Raw genomic sequence first — 17,903 nt, forward strand, 5'->3', positions numbered from 1 at the left:
GGGTTGCTCTGAATGAAACGTGTCTGATATTTTTAATCATTACATCAAATTTAAGAGTTTGTGTGTGTTTAGTGTTTTTCAGCGCCTTGTCGCGTTTGTTAGTTCTGTTTAGAGTTGTAGTTTCAGTTTTTCTTCTTAGGGACTTTAGTTTCCCGTTTCATTATTTGCGGTCTAGTTTTTCTTGTGCACTGCTTTCTGTTTGCATGGAGGGATGGATCGAACATTTGCATATGATAAATTTACTTTGAAACCACAATTGTAATTTGATTTTAGTAGCCATTTTATTTATCACAGAAAGACACATACAATTCAAGACTATTGCTGTAGATGAGTGTTTCTCAATTCCAATCCTTAGGAGCCACTGATCTGTGTATTTCAGATGCGTCTCTGCTTCATAACACCTGATTGCATGACCTTTCTCTGCACGTCATCAGAGGAGGTCATGCACCAACTTGTTCAAGTCAGGTCTGCAGCAGAAGAGAAACACCACAACCGTTGCAGAACAGGGCTTGCCTGGGGACAGGAATTGAGAAACACTGACTTAGAGGGATTGAATGGGCACTCTGGCAAATGAAATCATTTTTAATCATACAAGTGAGCCGGCGTCTGATGAGCGTTCACTTGCACAGTGCCGCTCGGCTCCAGCTGGCCCTCTCCCTCGTGTGGAGCCTGTAGTGGGTGTTGAGGTGTGCCGACTGGTTGAAGCATTTCCCGCAGACGTGGCATCGGAAGGGCTTCTCCCCAGTGTGGATGCGGTGGTGCCGCTTGAGCATGCTCACCGTGGTGAAGCTCTTCCTGCACACCGCACAGCTGTACGGCTTCTCTTTGGTGTGCCAGCGCATGTGCACCTCCAGCTGGCAGGCGAAGCTGAAAGTCTTGCCGCACTCTTTGCAGCAGTGCCACCTCTGGTTGCTCTGGCTGGGGTGAAACGAGCGAGACAGAGGCTGCTTCAACGATCTCATGTTCTTCATCGGCAGTATGTGCATGCTCTGTTTGCTGTTGGAATAAAGCGTCCCCTTTCCCTGGACGTCCATCCTTAAAGGTTTCTGACTCTTTGCGGTAGAGACGGCCGCTCTGCAGTCTACGTGGACCGTCGTGGGCAACGATAAGCTGTTGGTTGGCTGCTTTTTCTCGTTCTCCTCCTCTGCATTTTCCGTCTTTGTTTCCACACATGTCGGTGGCAGTGGGGAGACACCGGGGGCCGGCAGAGGACATGACTCCTGCGGCGCAATATGGCAGCAGTTTCCTTCTGATTGCCCAGCTTCCTCATGTGTAAAACTACTTTGTATCTTTCTAACTGTTGATTCTTCTTTGACTTGAGGAACGATCTCCAAGTTGCTCCTCCCATCGGGTTCACAGAGTTGACTTTCCTCTTGGAGACAGACGGTGAGAGGCTCTGAAAGATCAAAACCATCACATCATACCAAGGTTACTCCAAAACAGATTGTCAAGTCCCTATTCTGAGGGAAACCTACACCTGAAGTGGAGCTAAACCTTAACCTTGTTACCCAGAGCCTTGAATCTTGGGTCGGAATGGATCCTACTTTAGCTTGTGCTTCCAATGGTGAATCTGCTGTCCAACACAACTGTGGCAAATCAGACTAACTCCAAATCTAGTTAAGTGGCGCAAGGAACATGAGACATTGTGAGGAGATTTAGAAATAAATGCCAGAGGGAGGCAAAGAAAAATAAAGAATGTCTTTTTGATGAGTTCCTAAGTAAATAACTGTAAAGTCCCATACACTTAGCAAAAGGCTTTCAGTGTACCATTTTGGACATTGTAAAAATTTCTGTCATGATAAATTCCAATTCCAAACGTTTGAAAAAACACCCCGATCTATTGTTGGGATCGTTTCACCATTGTTCAATGATTGTATCAATACATATCAATACATTCAAAAATTAGATTAAATACAGTTATTGTGAGCAGTTTAGTGATACATATCAAACTTATTCAAACAGCCGGTGTCCCCACAGAAAATGGATGTTTTTTTAAGAACAGTACTTGAGCTTGTGGGTTGATGATTGCTGTACTCAGGCCTAAAAATGTAATAAACAGTTCTGATCATCACTTTTATTGTTATAAAAATAGTAAAACAAAAAGATTATAAAAATGTATAAATCCATATCACCAAGCCCTATGAAACACGAGTCACAAATATCTGGAAATCGTGTTTCTCTAGAAAGTAGGCTTATTTTGATGTTTGTTTTTCGGGGGAAAGGTTTCTTCAGACCTCGACCTAAACGGAATCAATGTTTCTTTGGCATTTTATTGGTAGCAAGCAAGAATGCCACGGAGAGGAAATAGCTTCTAAGTTAAAACCCAGGTAACTTCTAGCATGTGGATACACACTGTAATGGACGTTTACAGGATGGAGAGACTAACAGACTCTGAATTAACAGAGGGATGCGTTTCTCTCACAATGGAGGAGATGGATGGACTATAGGATATCTAAGGAGTTGGACAAACTGTAGATAACGCTTTTACACAGAAGAATTGCTGTTAACAGAAGAATTTAATAAGAAAGAAAGAACTTAAGTGGTTTAATAAGTAAGTTGATGTTTTACCAAAAAGTAAACCACCAATAAGTGTTTTTCTTATTGGTAAAAAAAAAAAAAAAAAAAAACTGAAGAAGAAAAGAAAGATAAAAAGTCAAAGTGCCTTCTCCTGGTCATGAATGGGTTCTTGCCCAAAGTAGAGGAGTTAAAGTTTCTCTGGCTCTTGTTTGTGTAAAAGGAACCATTCAGAAGAACACTCTTGGTGAGAATAAGTCTGAGAACCTAAACACAAAAGAAAACCTTCACATTTTGTTTACACTGGCAGAAACAGAGATCTTTAGTGTGTTACAAATAATGGACTGTTTTCATTTCATTTTTTTTACTTCTATGCGATTCATTTTTGCCTTTTGAGGCTCTGAATGTAAAAGTGCTTGTGCTTTCTGCACGGCCCTGTCTGTTTTCTATAACCTTTTCAATGATCCGGACGGTGTGTATGCTGCAGCTTCATATGAAATGACCTGGGCAAAAAGGAAAATCACAACAGGTTTGATATGGAGTGTTGAGTGTTATAATCAGCAAAACTGGATTCAGATTCTTAAAAAAGATTAAAAGTGACATTTTCAATTAAAAGAAAGTTATGGAGCCTAATATAACTCATGATTGACATGTAACTACACCAGGTCATTCCTATACATTATTTGGAATTATTGTAAGCCAACCTAATATCCAAAGAAGAAAAAGAATAATAAATAAAATAAAAAGAAAATTTATAAAACTTTATATCATGAGACGATGATATATATAAATAGATTTATATCAGGCACGATGCCAGCCTCCATTATACTTGTATTCATAAAAGCAAGCTCTGCTGGACGTTTCTCTTGTTCTGCACTGTGGTGCCACTCAAAGCCCAAACCACACTTTGAGTGGTTTAGCCTCAAAGTGTGGTTGGAGGCTAAACCACTTATTTAATAAGTGGTTTAATAAGTAAGTTCATGTTTTACCAAAAAGTGTTTTACTTATTGGTAAAAAAATAAAAAAAAACTGAAGAAGGGGAAGGGGGGCAACAATGTTTGTAGTTTGGAGCAGAGGTTGCACTAGATTTTTTCTGTTGTCCATCAAAGAAAAAAAAATTGCATTCTGCAGTCATCAATCTGAACATTTAGCTTTTTCTATATAGTGAGAACTTTTTTAAAATCAGGTAACATTTCACCAAATGAAGTGATTAGAAGAGAAAACGGTGATTCTGCACTCACTCCCCTCGGCGGGAGAAAAACCCCACTGAAGAGGATCCACTGGCCTAAACTAAAACTAAAAGCGTCCAGATCAGAGATGATACTCTGACAGATGTATCATAACATCTGTAACATCATTATAACAATAGCTATCGTTAAAACTGTCTGCACACCGGGTGGTCAGCTGGCCGTCATCACAGTCTGGGTAGGAAACCAGCATGATGACAGTGAGGAGGGAATCCGACATATTACTTCAGTTAAGTTTTTACTGGTTACCCCTTTAGGCCACCATTGGCGTAAGCAGAGTAACTGCATGTTGTATATTTGTCGTTGGTCATCTGACGTGTGACTAATTGGAGCGTAAAGGTGGAGCATTGATGCGCAATCATTGTCCAACGCACCGCGCTTGTTTCTGTCTGACGGACATCTGTTCTGCACTGTAATTTCCCTCAACAGTCAGCTGTTACTCCTCTATTGAAACTACAATAAGATCAACACAACTTGATCACACATTCTCTGTGTACTGCAAACTCATTATATATATATGTGTGTGTGTATGTATGTATATGTGGCTATGCCCCCTCCCAACTTTAAAAGTCTAGCTCCTCCACTGCTTCTAATCATCATGAGGGTTTTCAAGCAAACTGAATTTAGCAGACACAACAGAGGAGAGAGTGGTTGGGTACAGAATCAGATTCCACTCTGCTGGCTCTTCCCAAACTGAATTAAATCACCACCGCAGAGACAGAAAAGCTCTGCAGCAGGAATCTCCACCGCTCTTCACCTGACTGCTGCAGCAGCAGCCGCTGGACGGCTGCGTTCAGGAGCCTCTGGAGACGCTCGTTCTCCTCTCTGGAGCGCAGCAGCTCGCTCTGGTACTCGGCCACCGCATCTTTCACGGCCCCGAGGATCTCCGCCGCGGCTGCGGTCAGCCTGTCGTTGAGGAACACGCTTAGCCGGTCCAGGTTACTCATATTTTTGACAGCGTCCATCTGCTACCGCCCGGTCTGCTTGTACCGGAAGCACAAACAGGCCTGCGGCTTCGGCTTGTCCTCAGTAAGCTGCAAAACTAGCGTCGTGGCGCCATCTTGCGGTGAGGCGTCTTCGTGTTTTTCTTCGTTTGTTTTTACTCAGACACATATTAAAATACAGTACAATACTTATGTATTTTTATTAGCAGTACATTTGTTGATATTTTATCGTAGAAGTGGTGTTTTATGGTTTTCAGATACTTCAATCAACTACATTTTTGAAATTATTACTTTTTCCTCTGGATAATCTTTAAGATTTGTTTTAGTGTGTAACAGATATTTCAGTAATAATGAAGTGAGAGTTTTTGGATTATTTTCTGCAACTGGTTGTCGCAACTGATGTTTTATTTGTTGTGATCCTTCGATATAAGAAATAACTTTTCTGTAATGCCAGCGTCCTTGGCAAAAAAAAAAGAAAAAAGAAAAAATTCTGATGGGTTCATGCAGTTCCATGGTTTCATTACTATTTTCGACTCCTAAAAAAATCTATTAGTGTTAAGACAAGAAAAGCACAAAATTATATTAAAATAAAAGGGGGAAGAAAAAAAACACTACTCTTTCTAAAATGTTTTGCATAAGAAAAAAAAAACACTTCTGGCAAACAATATTTTAGGAAGGTATCAAAATGTTTCAATATAATTTTTCTTCTTGCATTCCTTTTATATTCATTTCTTTGGCATTTCTATTTCTACTAAACTGCACTGCTTCTGTAAATTTCATGTTTAGACTTTCAAATCTGTAGTTGTCCTGGTAAAGCCTCCAGTTAGCAGTTAGGATTATCAAAGAAAGGACATTTTTACACTAGTCATCAGTAATTATTGAAATACATGTTTTTGAAGACTGTCATTTTTTTTTAAAACGTATCCATTTCATGAGAATTTTTTTACATTTTTGGAAGATGGGAGAAACCATAGAGAAAATGTGTTGACCAACTTGGTAAACATGAAGTTCAAATTCCACATTTCTTTCCAATCTTTTATTGAGGAAACAAAATAAAGTTGGAAATCTATCAACATAGGCACATAGTGCCAAGGTGACCACAGTGAATTTTAAATAAACTGATTCCAAACCAGTAATGCTCCAACTTGTCATTAAAAGTATTTTTTATTTACATGGATGATTTTAAGATCATGACAAAGCGTCATGGAGGAGCAATCACACAGAAGGATCGTAAAACCAGTATATCTACCAGAATTCATCAACATTAAAAAAAACAAAAAAACAGAGGACAAAAAGAAATAGAAATGCTTTCTTCTACAGAACATAGAAACACCACAAAGACTCCCTGAGGTATTCATTATTAAAGTATACAGAGTGCTGAGGATCTCAGCGAGGATCGGGTTTTTCTAAGTGTTCAGGACGAGACGTCTCAGTCCAACATGATCAAATCCACCCGTGACAAACGGCAGGAGGGATTCCACTGGCATGCTAACTCTGATCACAGGGAACCTGGGCAGATGTGTAACTCATAATACAGGAAGTGGAGGAATCCACAGAGACATACACAACAGAAAAACACAGATACCAGGAGAACTGCCCCTATGTTCATTAGTTCTATATCCAGCCTGCATACACAGTATACAGATAAGGCTCACCGGCTAAAACATTGCTTTCCTCCATCAATTCCTGACAAACTGCAGCTCCTACAAACACACTTTTTCTTTTCTTTCTTCTGGAACTTGTCAGACGCAAAGAAGTTGAGAGTATTCCCACAGATTTTCACAAGGCAGAGCATCCGACAGAATGGCGTGCGAGAGACGTCGTCTCAAACGTGACAAACGTGAAGGTAATACTTGAAATGAGCTGAATTCTTTACAACGCATCTCCGACTCGCCGGTTGTCTCTCAGCTGTCGATCATTTCTGACAGCTCCTGCAGCAGGTCGTCCTCCCCGATGGCCGGATCCATGTCACCCTCCAGGTGATCGTCAGTGAACTGGTTGATCAGATCCTCGAAGTCGTCCACCGTGGAGCCGGAGGCGTCAAGGTTGGAGGTGGAGGCGGGGCGGGATGCCGTCGCACTGGATCTGCGTGCCCTGGACTGGGTGGGACTTCTGAGGACGGGACTGAAATGAAAGAAGGGAGGCGGCCTTGTTCATGCTCATGAAGTATCAATCTGACGTCTTTCACTGAAGAGTGAGTGTGTTTGCACATCTGACAGTCCAGCACTCGCTTCAATTGGTGACCAAAATTGCAACGTTTGCTCTATTTTGTTCACATGTGGTCTTTGTGTTCACATGTGCATTCTAACCACAATAGAGTTCACTTTAACAGAACCATAGGCAAACCAGAGTTCACTTTTTTTCAAAATTTGATTACGCAACAAACAAACCAGATTTTCCAGACCGATGGAATGGAGTTGGACTAAACAGTTCTGGTGTGAAAGCAGCCTTGGTGTGAACTTACCTTTGTGGGACCGGCCAGGTGTCTCTGACTGCATCTCCACTGGCGCCTGCCTTGAGGTCTTGACCCTGAATCTGGTTGAAGACAGGAACTGTCTGAAGCTCATCCCTCTGGGTGCTGGGGGTGGGCGGCACAGCAGACGTCAGCTGGACCTCTTTGCTTGAAGACTGGAAGGGGAAAATTAGAAGAATGTGAGTGAATTCAATGGTAAAATGGCTGATTTGAGATAACAACAACTATTCTAAACACAGGAACATTCAGATATAATCACATCGTTAAAGACAGTGATCTATCACGGACATTTCTGATGAATCAATGACTGTTTTGATTTCTCTTTAATGTCATTAGCATGTCCCGATAAAATGTATTAGAATTTTTTTTCCCCACCGGTATTATCGTGAATTATGCATAATTCAGCCTTAAGCGGGAGCAATCTACCTGCTGAGCAGTGGTGGAGCTGTTCATGGGTTTCACAGCTGCAACAGCGGAACCGTCCACTCCTCTCTTCTTCGGAGGCGGCTTCACCTGCCCTGCAGGCTTCACCACTGATGGCTTCACATTCAGCTTAGGCCTCACTGAAACAAAATGAAAAACAAACAAAGCAAAAAACACACACACATTAAGGGATGGAAATAGAAGTGCTTCTCATGGTAGTGTTCAGACTGCAACCAGCAAGTAAATGATTCCTTAACATTGTTTGTACTAGCTCCATGGCAGATTATTTTACTCATCACGTTGTGACATTTTTAACAATGTTTTGTTAAAAATAAAATAATCATCAAATGGAAGTAGAAATTGTCCATCAATATTATGGAATTGGAAACAACATTAAATCTTACTGAAAAGTTACTTCTAAGTTAGTTCTGTCTCATTTCAGGTATACTAAGATATCTGCAGGAGGAACTAAACAAACATATTTGCTAAGACTTTGTGTTTTTGTAATGTACACATCCATGTTTGAAGTTCATTAAAATTTCAGATCATCTGACTGGACCGCAGCTGCAGATTAATAAACATGATCCTCAGACAAAAATAAGACCTGCCTAATAATTGTGCACACTATATATGAATATTTGTCATGCATGTCTGATCACGTTAATGATTCCTCTGTAAAACCATCGGTGACGGACCAGGATAGGAAACATATTCGTCTGTTTTTTGTTTCTCGCCTCACCCCAGCAGTTTTGAATAGTTTAATCTAAATTTAGAGGATCTGGATTAAACTCAGACCTGATCCCTCCAGGTCACACTTGCTCAAACCAAACAGAGCAAGTCCAGTTCTTTCTCGTCTCACCTTTGCAGCTGCCTGGATGCTCCAAGGTTTTGGTCTGATTAGAGTCTGCCGGGAGTTCTGCAGGCTGACTTGACTCCCTCGTCGTCTGTGCAGACGGCTGAGAGACTGTGCCTCTCGATGTTTTGTCCAGGAAGTCTGTGGAGCTCTGCTTTGGTGAGGCTGAGAGCGGCGCTGCCATGGCAGCGGTTTCGGGACCAGGAGAAGCCGTCCTCTTCGGAGGCGATGGTGCTCGCGGTTTTAGGGAGACGAGTTTCCGAAATGAGACTTTAGAAGGCGGCGGTGGCTCTGCCGCCGGGGCCTGATGGGTCGTGGCAGGGGTCTTCTTCTTGAGGGCGCTGCTGGCGCTCTGCTTCTGAGACGAATCGGCCTCGGCGGGGCTTTTGGCCTGCCCCTCCTGCTCCTGTCTGCGGAGGCGTTTCTCCTGCATGATCTCCTCAAACGTCTTCACCTTGATGGCGGAGGCCTGCACAGACGGGACGTTTCCGTTACTTCACGCCTGTCAGAGCAGCAGCCAATCAGATGAAGGCGCTGAAGGACAAGACATACCTGAGCAGGAGCTGCTGCAGCTTTCGCTGGCCTCTCTGCTGCTTCAGCGCTCCTTTCAGCTGCCATGTTGCTTTCTATCACACAGGAGAAGACGTGACAAAATCAGCTGGAACATGTTTGATCTTCATTCAGTGAATGAGGAATTCAGAAATCTTACTCAAATACTCATAATAAAATAACTAAGGTAAAAGTAAAACGTACAGCATACGAAAAATACTCCTAAAAGTTCATTTTTTCAAACATGTTACTGATTGTGTGAATTTCTGTGAAATTCCACAAAAAATAGAGGGACTGACTTCCGTAATTTGGCAGTAAATAGATAAAAATGGCTTTTATCCGATTAATAAAGTAATAAATGCTACCCTGAAGGTTCTATTTAAGCGGTGGCGGGTCAGATCAGCTTTGTGTTTCTTACGTTGGGTTGGGGGCTTCTTGGCCCGCAGCAGATGTGGCCTCTTTGGGGCGCTGTGCTCGGAGTCGGGGCTGTCGGTGGTCTGCTGGGCCTGGACCCTGGCTGCCTTCTCCCTGCGGATCTCCTCCAGGGTCTTTACCCTCACCTTCTCCACGTCAGCGGCGTCCGTCGGCCCCGGGCCCTTGGCTGGAGCCTTCTCCTCCGGGTGCTCTGCCTTCATCAGGTTAGGGTTCTGGTTCTGTTCTTCCTCCTGCTTCATCTTCTTCTCTCGAATGACCTCAGAGAAGGTTTTAACGTGGCCGATGGGGGCGTCTGTTAGAGTGATGGATCTCTTGGTCGCCTTGGCGGCCCTGACCAGATCTGCTTTGGTGGTTTCCGCTGCGTCAGCTGCAGGAGCATCCTTCTGGCTGCCAGCCTTGGCCGCTTTGGCCTGTCTGATCTCGTCTAGAGTTTTGATGCGGATCCGATCGGGAGCTTTGGTAGACACTGGGTGGGCTTCAGCTGGAGAAACATGGGAAGGGTTTGTAACTTCTAACATGAGTAAGAAGAGAAGTGCTGCCTCTAGCCAGCGCTCTCACCTGCATGAGCACCTCTGATTGGAGGAACCAGCCCAAGTCTTTCTTTGATCGGCTTAAAGGCTGAAGAAGAGAAGAAAAAAAGCGTTTGTTGATCTGACCTCAACTTGTGTGACATGATGCCACAGGAAGAATATTAGTAATCTGACTGAATCAGCAGGATTTGCAGTAAGGAAGCACAGACTGCTTCCTTGTTTTTAGCTTGACTTCTGACTGCTCCTTTTGTATGCAGGTGCAACTTCCTCAAAATATTGTACAAAGAATTAAATGATGCTGGTAGTGATTACTGGAGGCAACATGAATAAGCTGAAACCAGCAAAAAACATGTCTGAGCTTTAAAACACATGACAAACAGAACTTTTTCAGACACCTCAACCAGTGCGTTTCCCCGCTCACCTTTCTGAGTGTTGACCGGCGGCTGGTCTTCATCAACAATTCTGCCCAAACGCTCAGCCAGACTCTTCTTTATTGTAATCTGACCCCCACTCTGAAAATCTGAAGCAGAACCAAACCAGGAGCTTCAGAATGGAACCAGCACCATGTGAAACAGGAAGCATCAGCAGCAACAGCAGCAGGAGATCCAAACCCACCTGCAGGGGGCACCCTTCGCCCGAGCCGTTCAGCCACGCTGCCTCTGGGTCGCTCAGGCTCTTCACAAACAGCGTCTGATATTAAACACACAGTAGAAAATCACTCTCCCTGCTGTTGCTTGGAATTTACAGTGATATGTAAATGGTGAAACTTCTGAAACATAGAACTTTTTTTTCTGATTTCTGAGGCCTGAATTATCCGAGGCTGAAGTAGCTGCTGATGGTTCCAGGGTAAAAGCTGACTCACCTCCAAATTGTGAGTGGGCGGGCCGGTGCGATGCCAGGCAGTTCTCCGTCTCTCCGTTGGTGGAGGTGTTGGCGCTCTGGAGCGGGTAACCTGCCCTCCTCATGCTGGACTTCAGGGCCTTCCTGAGCCGGATCTCCTCCAAGGTGCTCACGCCAAAGTTCAGCGACTCTCCTGGACAAAACACGACCCTCATGACCTTTCCCGGGCCTTCAGCCATTGGGTGAGAGCTGTAGAGCTTGGTCTCACCTGATTTAGCCATCTTCCTAGGTGAAGGACCGACCTTGCCATCCTCTCCCTCCTCCGAGAACTGGTCTGAAACACAAAAAGCAGAGTGGTCAGAATCGAAGCAGGAAGACATTGTTTAACCCTCGTGAGATCTTGACATTCTGTTTACTCCTCTTGTCCTACGGGTCAAACATGACCCACCCTAACAAAAGCCCCAAACTTAAGCGGCTTACTTACATTTTGAAATCCAAAATCTATTTTTGCATGATGAAACAATCTGTTATTTATCAATTCGACTCAATTTCACTCTTTTTATCATGTATTTTTTGTTACACAACACAGAAAGAAGATCAACAGTATTACACTTTTCTTTTTACAACAAACAAACTGTCATAAGTTTTCTTTTACACAGTAAAGATTTATCATTGTAATTATATAAATGTGAAGTAACGACTGCTGATTTAGGGCACCTTTTTATACTGAAATTGTTTTTATCATATCTGAGATTGTTTTTGTTGTTGTGTTTGGGAGCTTGTGTGATGTGAGGGATCAGCTGCAGGTGCAGGTCAAATACGAGTTCAATTCATACATCAATCCAGTTTATTTGATGTATGTGTGTGGGTGAATATGCGGGTGTGTAGGTGTGTGTATGTATTAGAGACAGTTTCTGTCTCTAATACATACATAGTGGGTCACCGTTGACCCACTAGCATGACAACACAGGAGTTAAAAGAGATTAATAGAGTAGTTAAAGATGATGATGTTAGTTCAAAACAAAACAAACCACTATTTTATGCTACGTAAGAATAAACTGATTCTCTATTTGCCAAACAGAACAAATATAGAACCAGTCTGCAGGACTGGTTTAACAACAGAGAGGATGTCCAAACAAAACCAGTCATCCAGTCAGTCCAACCAGTCAGTCCAGGCTGTGTTCAGTCATCCAGAAGGTGAAATGGACCTAAATGGACTGATGTTTATGGAAACTCTTCCGAAGAGTCACGTACTGCCGATTGTCAGGCCTCTGTGACATATTCTACCCAGACGTTTTTGCTGTCATTTCTGGCCAATTAAACTCTGAACTGAGTCTAGAAGCACTAATTTCACACAAGTTTGGGAGTCACAACTTTTTTAAAATATTTACAGGAAATTTGTGATCAGACTTAAAGAAACATCAATTAAATTTTTATTGATAAGTTTTATTTTGAAGAAAAAATATCCATCATAGAGGTTGTATATATATATATATATATATATATATATATATATATATATATATATATATATATATATATATATATATATATATATATATATTCTTTGAGATGTTGGTGTTTGTGGATTGTTGCAGAAGAAACACACAGTTTCCAATATAATCATGAGAAAAAATTAATGTTGGAAATTTATTGCAATTATTCTATTTTAAAAAAAACCTTCTGAAACATGCATTTTCAGAGCTACGTTTAAAGCAGTTGTTTTTTTGTCTTTCTGACATTTTTAACTGGTCTTCAAAACAGCAGGAGGTTCTCGAATTATTGAACAAGAAATCCACCACTGTTACTGTGGCTCCATCATCACAGGAAGTCACATGATTGCTGTTGATAAAATTCTTTAGATTGTGCTTGCTAAAACCCTGCATGGATGTTACTTTTCAAAACCTAAAGAATGAAAAACCAAGTCAGGATATTCTGAACCGTAATACTCGTCAATCCTTTCCCATCCAACAGGACGTTTTTGTACCTTGTCTTTGTATATGCGGTGTTGGAATCAATTTATTTTAATTTCTTTGGTAGGAACAGTACAAGTTGGTTAACATTTCTGTAAATGTGACAAATTTAGCCAATGATACAAAAACAAGGTTAAAATGACTTCACTACACAAATGTTGTCTATAAATGCAAATAACACAGACAGTAAATACAAAACAAAGAGAAGGTACCGTATTTTCCGGACTGTAAGTCACAGTTTATTTCAGTTTGGCCAGGGGTGAGACTTATACTCCAGAGCGACTTATGTGTGGAAATTAACGCATCATGATATCACATCAGATGTTATTTTGAACTGAACTTAAGACAGCTGAGGCTCACCTTCTTCATCCTCGTCATCATCTGCTGGATTTATCACCACGGGTGGATGTGTGGGGCTTGGTACCGGTTCCTGTGTGTCCGTCTTGATGACCCCTCTGAGCTGAGGGTTGGCTGCATTGGGCGGAGCGGCAGCTGGCGGTGGCGCCGGCTCCTCATGCGGCGGCTCCTCGATTTTGGTCAGAACTGGAAAAACAACAGCCGTCAACTTAAAGAGCATTATGTTTCTTTAGATCATATTGATGGGAAGAAGTTCTAGCTTACCTTTATCAGGATGGACAAAGACGCCCTCTATATAGCGGGGCCTCTCATGGAAGAAGGCACAGTGTGGTTTCTGGCAGCCAGCAGGCTGGTTCTCCCAGTAACAGGGAATTTCCTTCCTGTTTTTCTGTTTTGGATCAAACACAAACACACGCGGCACTGTCAGCAGATGAGATCTTCGTTTGGGGTTACTTTAACATTTCTTCTAATATAATCCAAACTACTGAAGCCAATAACCCTGAATCTGTGTTGTAGAAAAACCTGGAGTCTGAAACCAAACATACGATCCGACTCCAGCTGGAGAGAAGGAAGTAATGTTTCCTACACTGCCGTTTCCTGTGCACGGGTTTCACAGGAAGCGGGTTCTCTTTCCTCCCTAGTTTTGCCGTGGCTTCAACACCTTCATTTCCATTTATTCACTACAGAGATTCTGACGCAATTAATCACTTTTATTTTGACACATGATTTTGGTAGGCCTGTAAATCTGACGCACAAGCGACAACCGCAACATTAGTCTGATGGTTCAAGAACCTAAATAACAGACAATAACCTTTGTTAATTTGAAAATATTACTTGATAGTTATGCATTTTTCAAAATCTGGAAGACCAATACCTAAACACCAACTACAAACTCTTAAAAAAAGGCAATAATTTACCAGAAAAATCTAAGATGAATTAACAACGCTAATCCTGGTGCAGGGTTTCCAATAGAGGAAAACCCTGCTACTGGTGAAGCTATTGGAGCCTAAAGTAGTATCTCAGTGTTAAACATGTAGCAGCACCACAGACGTCCCCAGTGCTAATGCCAGCGTCCACATCCACATTTCTAAAGAAGATCCATGAACGACCAGGAGTTCCTGAAACACTGACTGCCTAGAATATCACTCAGCTTCAATCAGATGGATGAATACACAATAAACATCTTTGTTCTTAAGCTCATCTTTTGATTCAATAAGTGTTCATGTCATTGATATGTAGTTTTCTATTAAAATGCAATTAAATTATTAGTTAGCTTGATTAAAACTCTTCATTGGCTTCCAGCACTAATTCAAAGTCAGTAAACAGATAGTAACCTAGCTCCTTTAAAACAATGAAAAAACAGGGATGGCTAAACCAGGCTTACTGTGATCTCCATGTGGCGAAACTTGCAGACGGTACGGAAGCAGCGTCCTTCCTGCCACAGGTTGCAGACAGTCTCGTTGCCCATGGCAGCCTCACAGTGTCGGAATGGACAGCTGTCACCCTGTTCAGTGAAAGAAACAAAGCTCACTTTCTCTGCTCTTATTGCAAGTCAGCTTCAAAACAAAGAATGAAAGTGCAGAATGCATCAGAGGTCTCTGGTCTTACTTTAGTGCAGGTGGAGTAGTAGAAGAAGTAGCAGTCGTCTCCATGGTTGGTCATAGTAATACGTGACGAGGCTTAAGAGGCGGCAGTGACCCAGCAGCTGGTTCCCTTCTGAAACGATCGAGACTCTCCCTGAAATCACAAAGGATAAAAAAAGAAAAATGGCTTCCTCATTACTTCGATTCCCATTATGCATCAGACCAGAGTCACATAATGAACCCAGAAGCAATCCGCCTGCCAGAGTTTACACGGTGACTTAAAGGGACATCAGAGGAAATCTCTGTGAATTGGTTTTAAAATGTGACTCAAAAATCCAATCTGTTCAGATGACAGATTAAAGTTTGCCAACGAACTTGTGCTGCTGCCATGACGACCACGGAGAGTTACTATGGCGTCTGAGACGACTAGGACTCTTTGAGGGGGATGGAAAACTGTGGCAACTGTGTCAAAATAAAGACCAACTTAATGATTTATTTTTATGGAGAAACAACTTATTGTTCTATGGTGCTAACCAGGGTTCAATTTAATGTGGACCATTTAGATTTGTCATAAGGTGTTCTGTTGTTATTTGGATTATTTTAGTTCTTTTTATAAGTTTTAACCACAACTGAGCTATTATACAGTTGAAATTATTAGCTGTTTTTGGCCATGTTTTCCCATTAATGAGCTGTTGGGGTAAAATCTTAAGACTGTTCAAAGTTTGATTTTTAATGGTTAGAATTCAGAAAACCAATTTTCCTGTTTACATTTAGTTACTAAACAGCCCATAAGCATGTCTGCTGCAGGACAGATGTTTCATAACTATCATATTTTAATTGCATAGAATTTGTCATATTTTACAGTTGCTCTTATTTCAGCGTTTTTACATCCTAATTTGCTTTTTTATTATATTCAATTAAACTGAATTGCATCATAATTTGTTAGAAGACAACATATTGAATCACGGCGAATCAAATCGTAGCAAATCTTGGTTTACTCTTCCTATATGTTTAACTAAACAGATGGTTGCAATCGTAGGAAGTTATCATGTGGGTTACAAACACATGATAGAGATGCACAACCCCAACATAGCCAGGCCAGAGAACATCTCTCAACAGAACTTAAGTTTTAGTGTTTGCAATTCTGTCGACATCTTTCAGCTACAACTGACATTTGGCCCCCACTTTACCTGAGGTGCCTGTGCTGGTGCCTTCCTCTTGAGTGCACTGCTGGTACGGTGTCTCCGGAATTATATGGAGTCCTGAAGGAACACTTGATCCATGAGATAAGAGGAAAAGTGGGGTAGGTCGTCCAGAAAAACTCGTCTTCCTATGTGATCCCTGGTCTCAAGCGATGTGAGACATCTGTATCTCAGCCAGACTGCTAAACAGGACCCACAGAGGGTGCAAAAGTCCTTTTTTTTTTCTTTTCTTTTCTTTTTGGGGGGTAGGGGAATTAGAATAAATGAAGTGACTAATCGAGGAAATATATAGGGGGAATTAATCAGCCAGACGAATGGAAAGGACAAAAAAACCTTTAAACTCAAGTCGCAAAAGTTGGGTTGAAGTGTAGCCAAAAAAAAAAAAAAAAAAAAAATCTTCAGGGTCTTCTTCTGCCTGGGGGCATTTTGTTGTCGGTGTGGCAATATAGATATAAAAAAATGGGAGCGAAATCTGGGCTCCTAGTGATTTTCAGCTGTTGCTTAACAACGCTGAAATGGAGTCTTCTGCCTACGGATTGTGATGGGTACAAACTATCCACATCCAGAGCTCCCCAGAGAGGGTCGAGACGGCTGGCTCTAAACCTACAAATCAATCAAAAACACTTCGCAACAAACTGAAAGTGGGTTAATATGAGAGAAAGAGAGAGAGAGAAACAGCACAAACAGCTGGAACATTTCAACATAAAGGGTACATTTATAGCAGAAATACACTCTTTGATATTGACTCTAGGGTATAGCAGTATTTGACAAAAACCAAAGTACAGATGCTAAAAACAAGCTGCAGCTCTGTTGAATGTTTTTTTTTTGTGTAGGATTTGCTGCTTATGAGCCTCCATTTTACGCTGTAGATCAGCCTGAACAGGTTTGGCCTTGTGGTTCACATCTTCACTAATTAGAAGCCTTTCCCATTATGTTGCCCCTCAAACCGTTTTGTACTAATGTATCAGTTTATTTCTCAAGAGAGCTAAGGATATTGATAAAAAAAACAGATACGAAGGACAATAGAAAAAGCTACTCCTTTTTTCCCCACTAACTGTGGTTCTGATCACCACGATACAGATCAGTTGTCTAAAACTGACCAAACCAAACCAGGTCTGAACGAACTCCAGCCTGCAGATGTTCATTATGTTGGAAGAGCTCAAGGTGTTCTTCCCGTGAAAACTCTCCGGGTTTACATCGCGCCTTTCTCGTTCTGCCTCTCAAAGCAACATTTTTACTCACACCGGATTAGCATCAGGAAGGGAACATTTGGTTCAGTACCTTGCCCAGTTGCACTTGGGTACATGGCGAGGCCAGCTGGGTCACAGCCGCCTCACTTTGGTGAAAACAACCAAAGTTTACAAACAGACAAAGTGAAGAAATCGATGACATACTTACTCTAAAGTGTGTACAATAGCTTAAAGCTAGCTGGAACAAGCTACGAGCGATCCCCCGGTAGTGATGGAAATTTGACTATCACATAAGTGTATGTACTGATCACGACCCTTTAATATTAGCAAAGAACTAGAAGCACGGATAACGAACTATTCTTAATACTTCTCACGGGTTTGTACGACAGAACTTATTTTAGCACATGCTACATAACACAGGCCGAGACCTTCGCCTGAGCTAAAATGCTAAGATGGCTCTTTATGTCGTAATTACCGGAGAATGTACTCTCCCGCTTCAACGTTTTCCAAATAACAATAGTAAGCATATAAACACGATGTATGATGTTAATTACCAGTTGCTTTTTAAGAAAAACGATATTTTTAAAAGTTTTGAAACACGAGAGATGTGGTCCCGGGTCGCTCAGGTCCGAAGATGTACGGAGACAAAATCAAAATGGCGGCTGCAGGCTCTGCTCAAATGTTGCGTTCATGCAACGAGGGAATCTCAGATATTTAACTACTGTAAATGGTGCTCTGTGCAACTCCGAAATATTTAAGCAAAGTTTAAAACATAATAACTTAAACAGAA

The 17,903-nt window shown here is 41.8% G+C and overlaps 2 protein-coding genes across 2 annotated transcripts; both read right to left on the minus strand.

Moving 5' to 3' along the window:
• Positions 1-262: 262 nt before the first annotated feature.
• On the minus strand, positions 263-4,741 carry LOC129358317 (zinc finger and SCAN domain-containing protein 21-like). The gene is made up of 2 exons (XM_055027280.1): positions 4,519-4,741; positions 263-1,396 (listed from the first exon to the last, which is right to left on the minus strand). The coding sequence occupies exons 1-2, from the start codon at positions 4,724-4,726 to the stop codon at positions 618-620; spliced, it is 987 nt and encodes a 328-aa protein (XP_054883255.1). The 5' UTR covers positions 4,727-4,741; the 3' UTR covers positions 263-617.
• A 1,103-nt stretch (positions 4,742-5,844) lies between these two features.
• Positions 5,845-17,777, minus strand: zc3h11a (zinc finger CCCH-type containing 11A). The gene is made up of 16 exons (XM_055024695.1): positions 15,912-17,777; positions 14,747-14,875; positions 14,523-14,642; positions 13,403-13,526; positions 13,142-13,324; positions 11,077-11,142; positions 10,831-11,001; positions 10,584-10,658; positions 10,390-10,488; positions 9,997-10,056; positions 9,422-9,919; positions 9,007-9,080; positions 8,461-8,923; positions 7,605-7,741; positions 7,170-7,333; positions 5,845-6,829 (listed from the first exon to the last, which is right to left on the minus strand). The coding sequence occupies exons 2-16, from the start codon at positions 14,798-14,800 to the stop codon at positions 6,610-6,612; spliced, it is 2,508 nt and encodes an 835-aa protein (XP_054880670.1). The 5' UTR covers positions 14,801-14,875; positions 15,912-17,777; the 3' UTR covers positions 5,845-6,609.
• Between the last annotated feature and the right edge of the window lie 126 nt (positions 17,778-17,903).

The sequence above is a fragment of the Poeciliopsis prolifica genome, unplaced genomic scaffold (assembly GCF_027474105.1).
Source record: "Poeciliopsis prolifica strain line A6 unplaced genomic scaffold, Auburn_PproV2 SCAFFOLD003, whole genome shotgun sequence".
In the NCBI taxonomy this organism is placed as follows: Eukaryota; Metazoa; Chordata; class Actinopteri; order Cyprinodontiformes; family Poeciliidae; genus Poeciliopsis; species Poeciliopsis prolifica.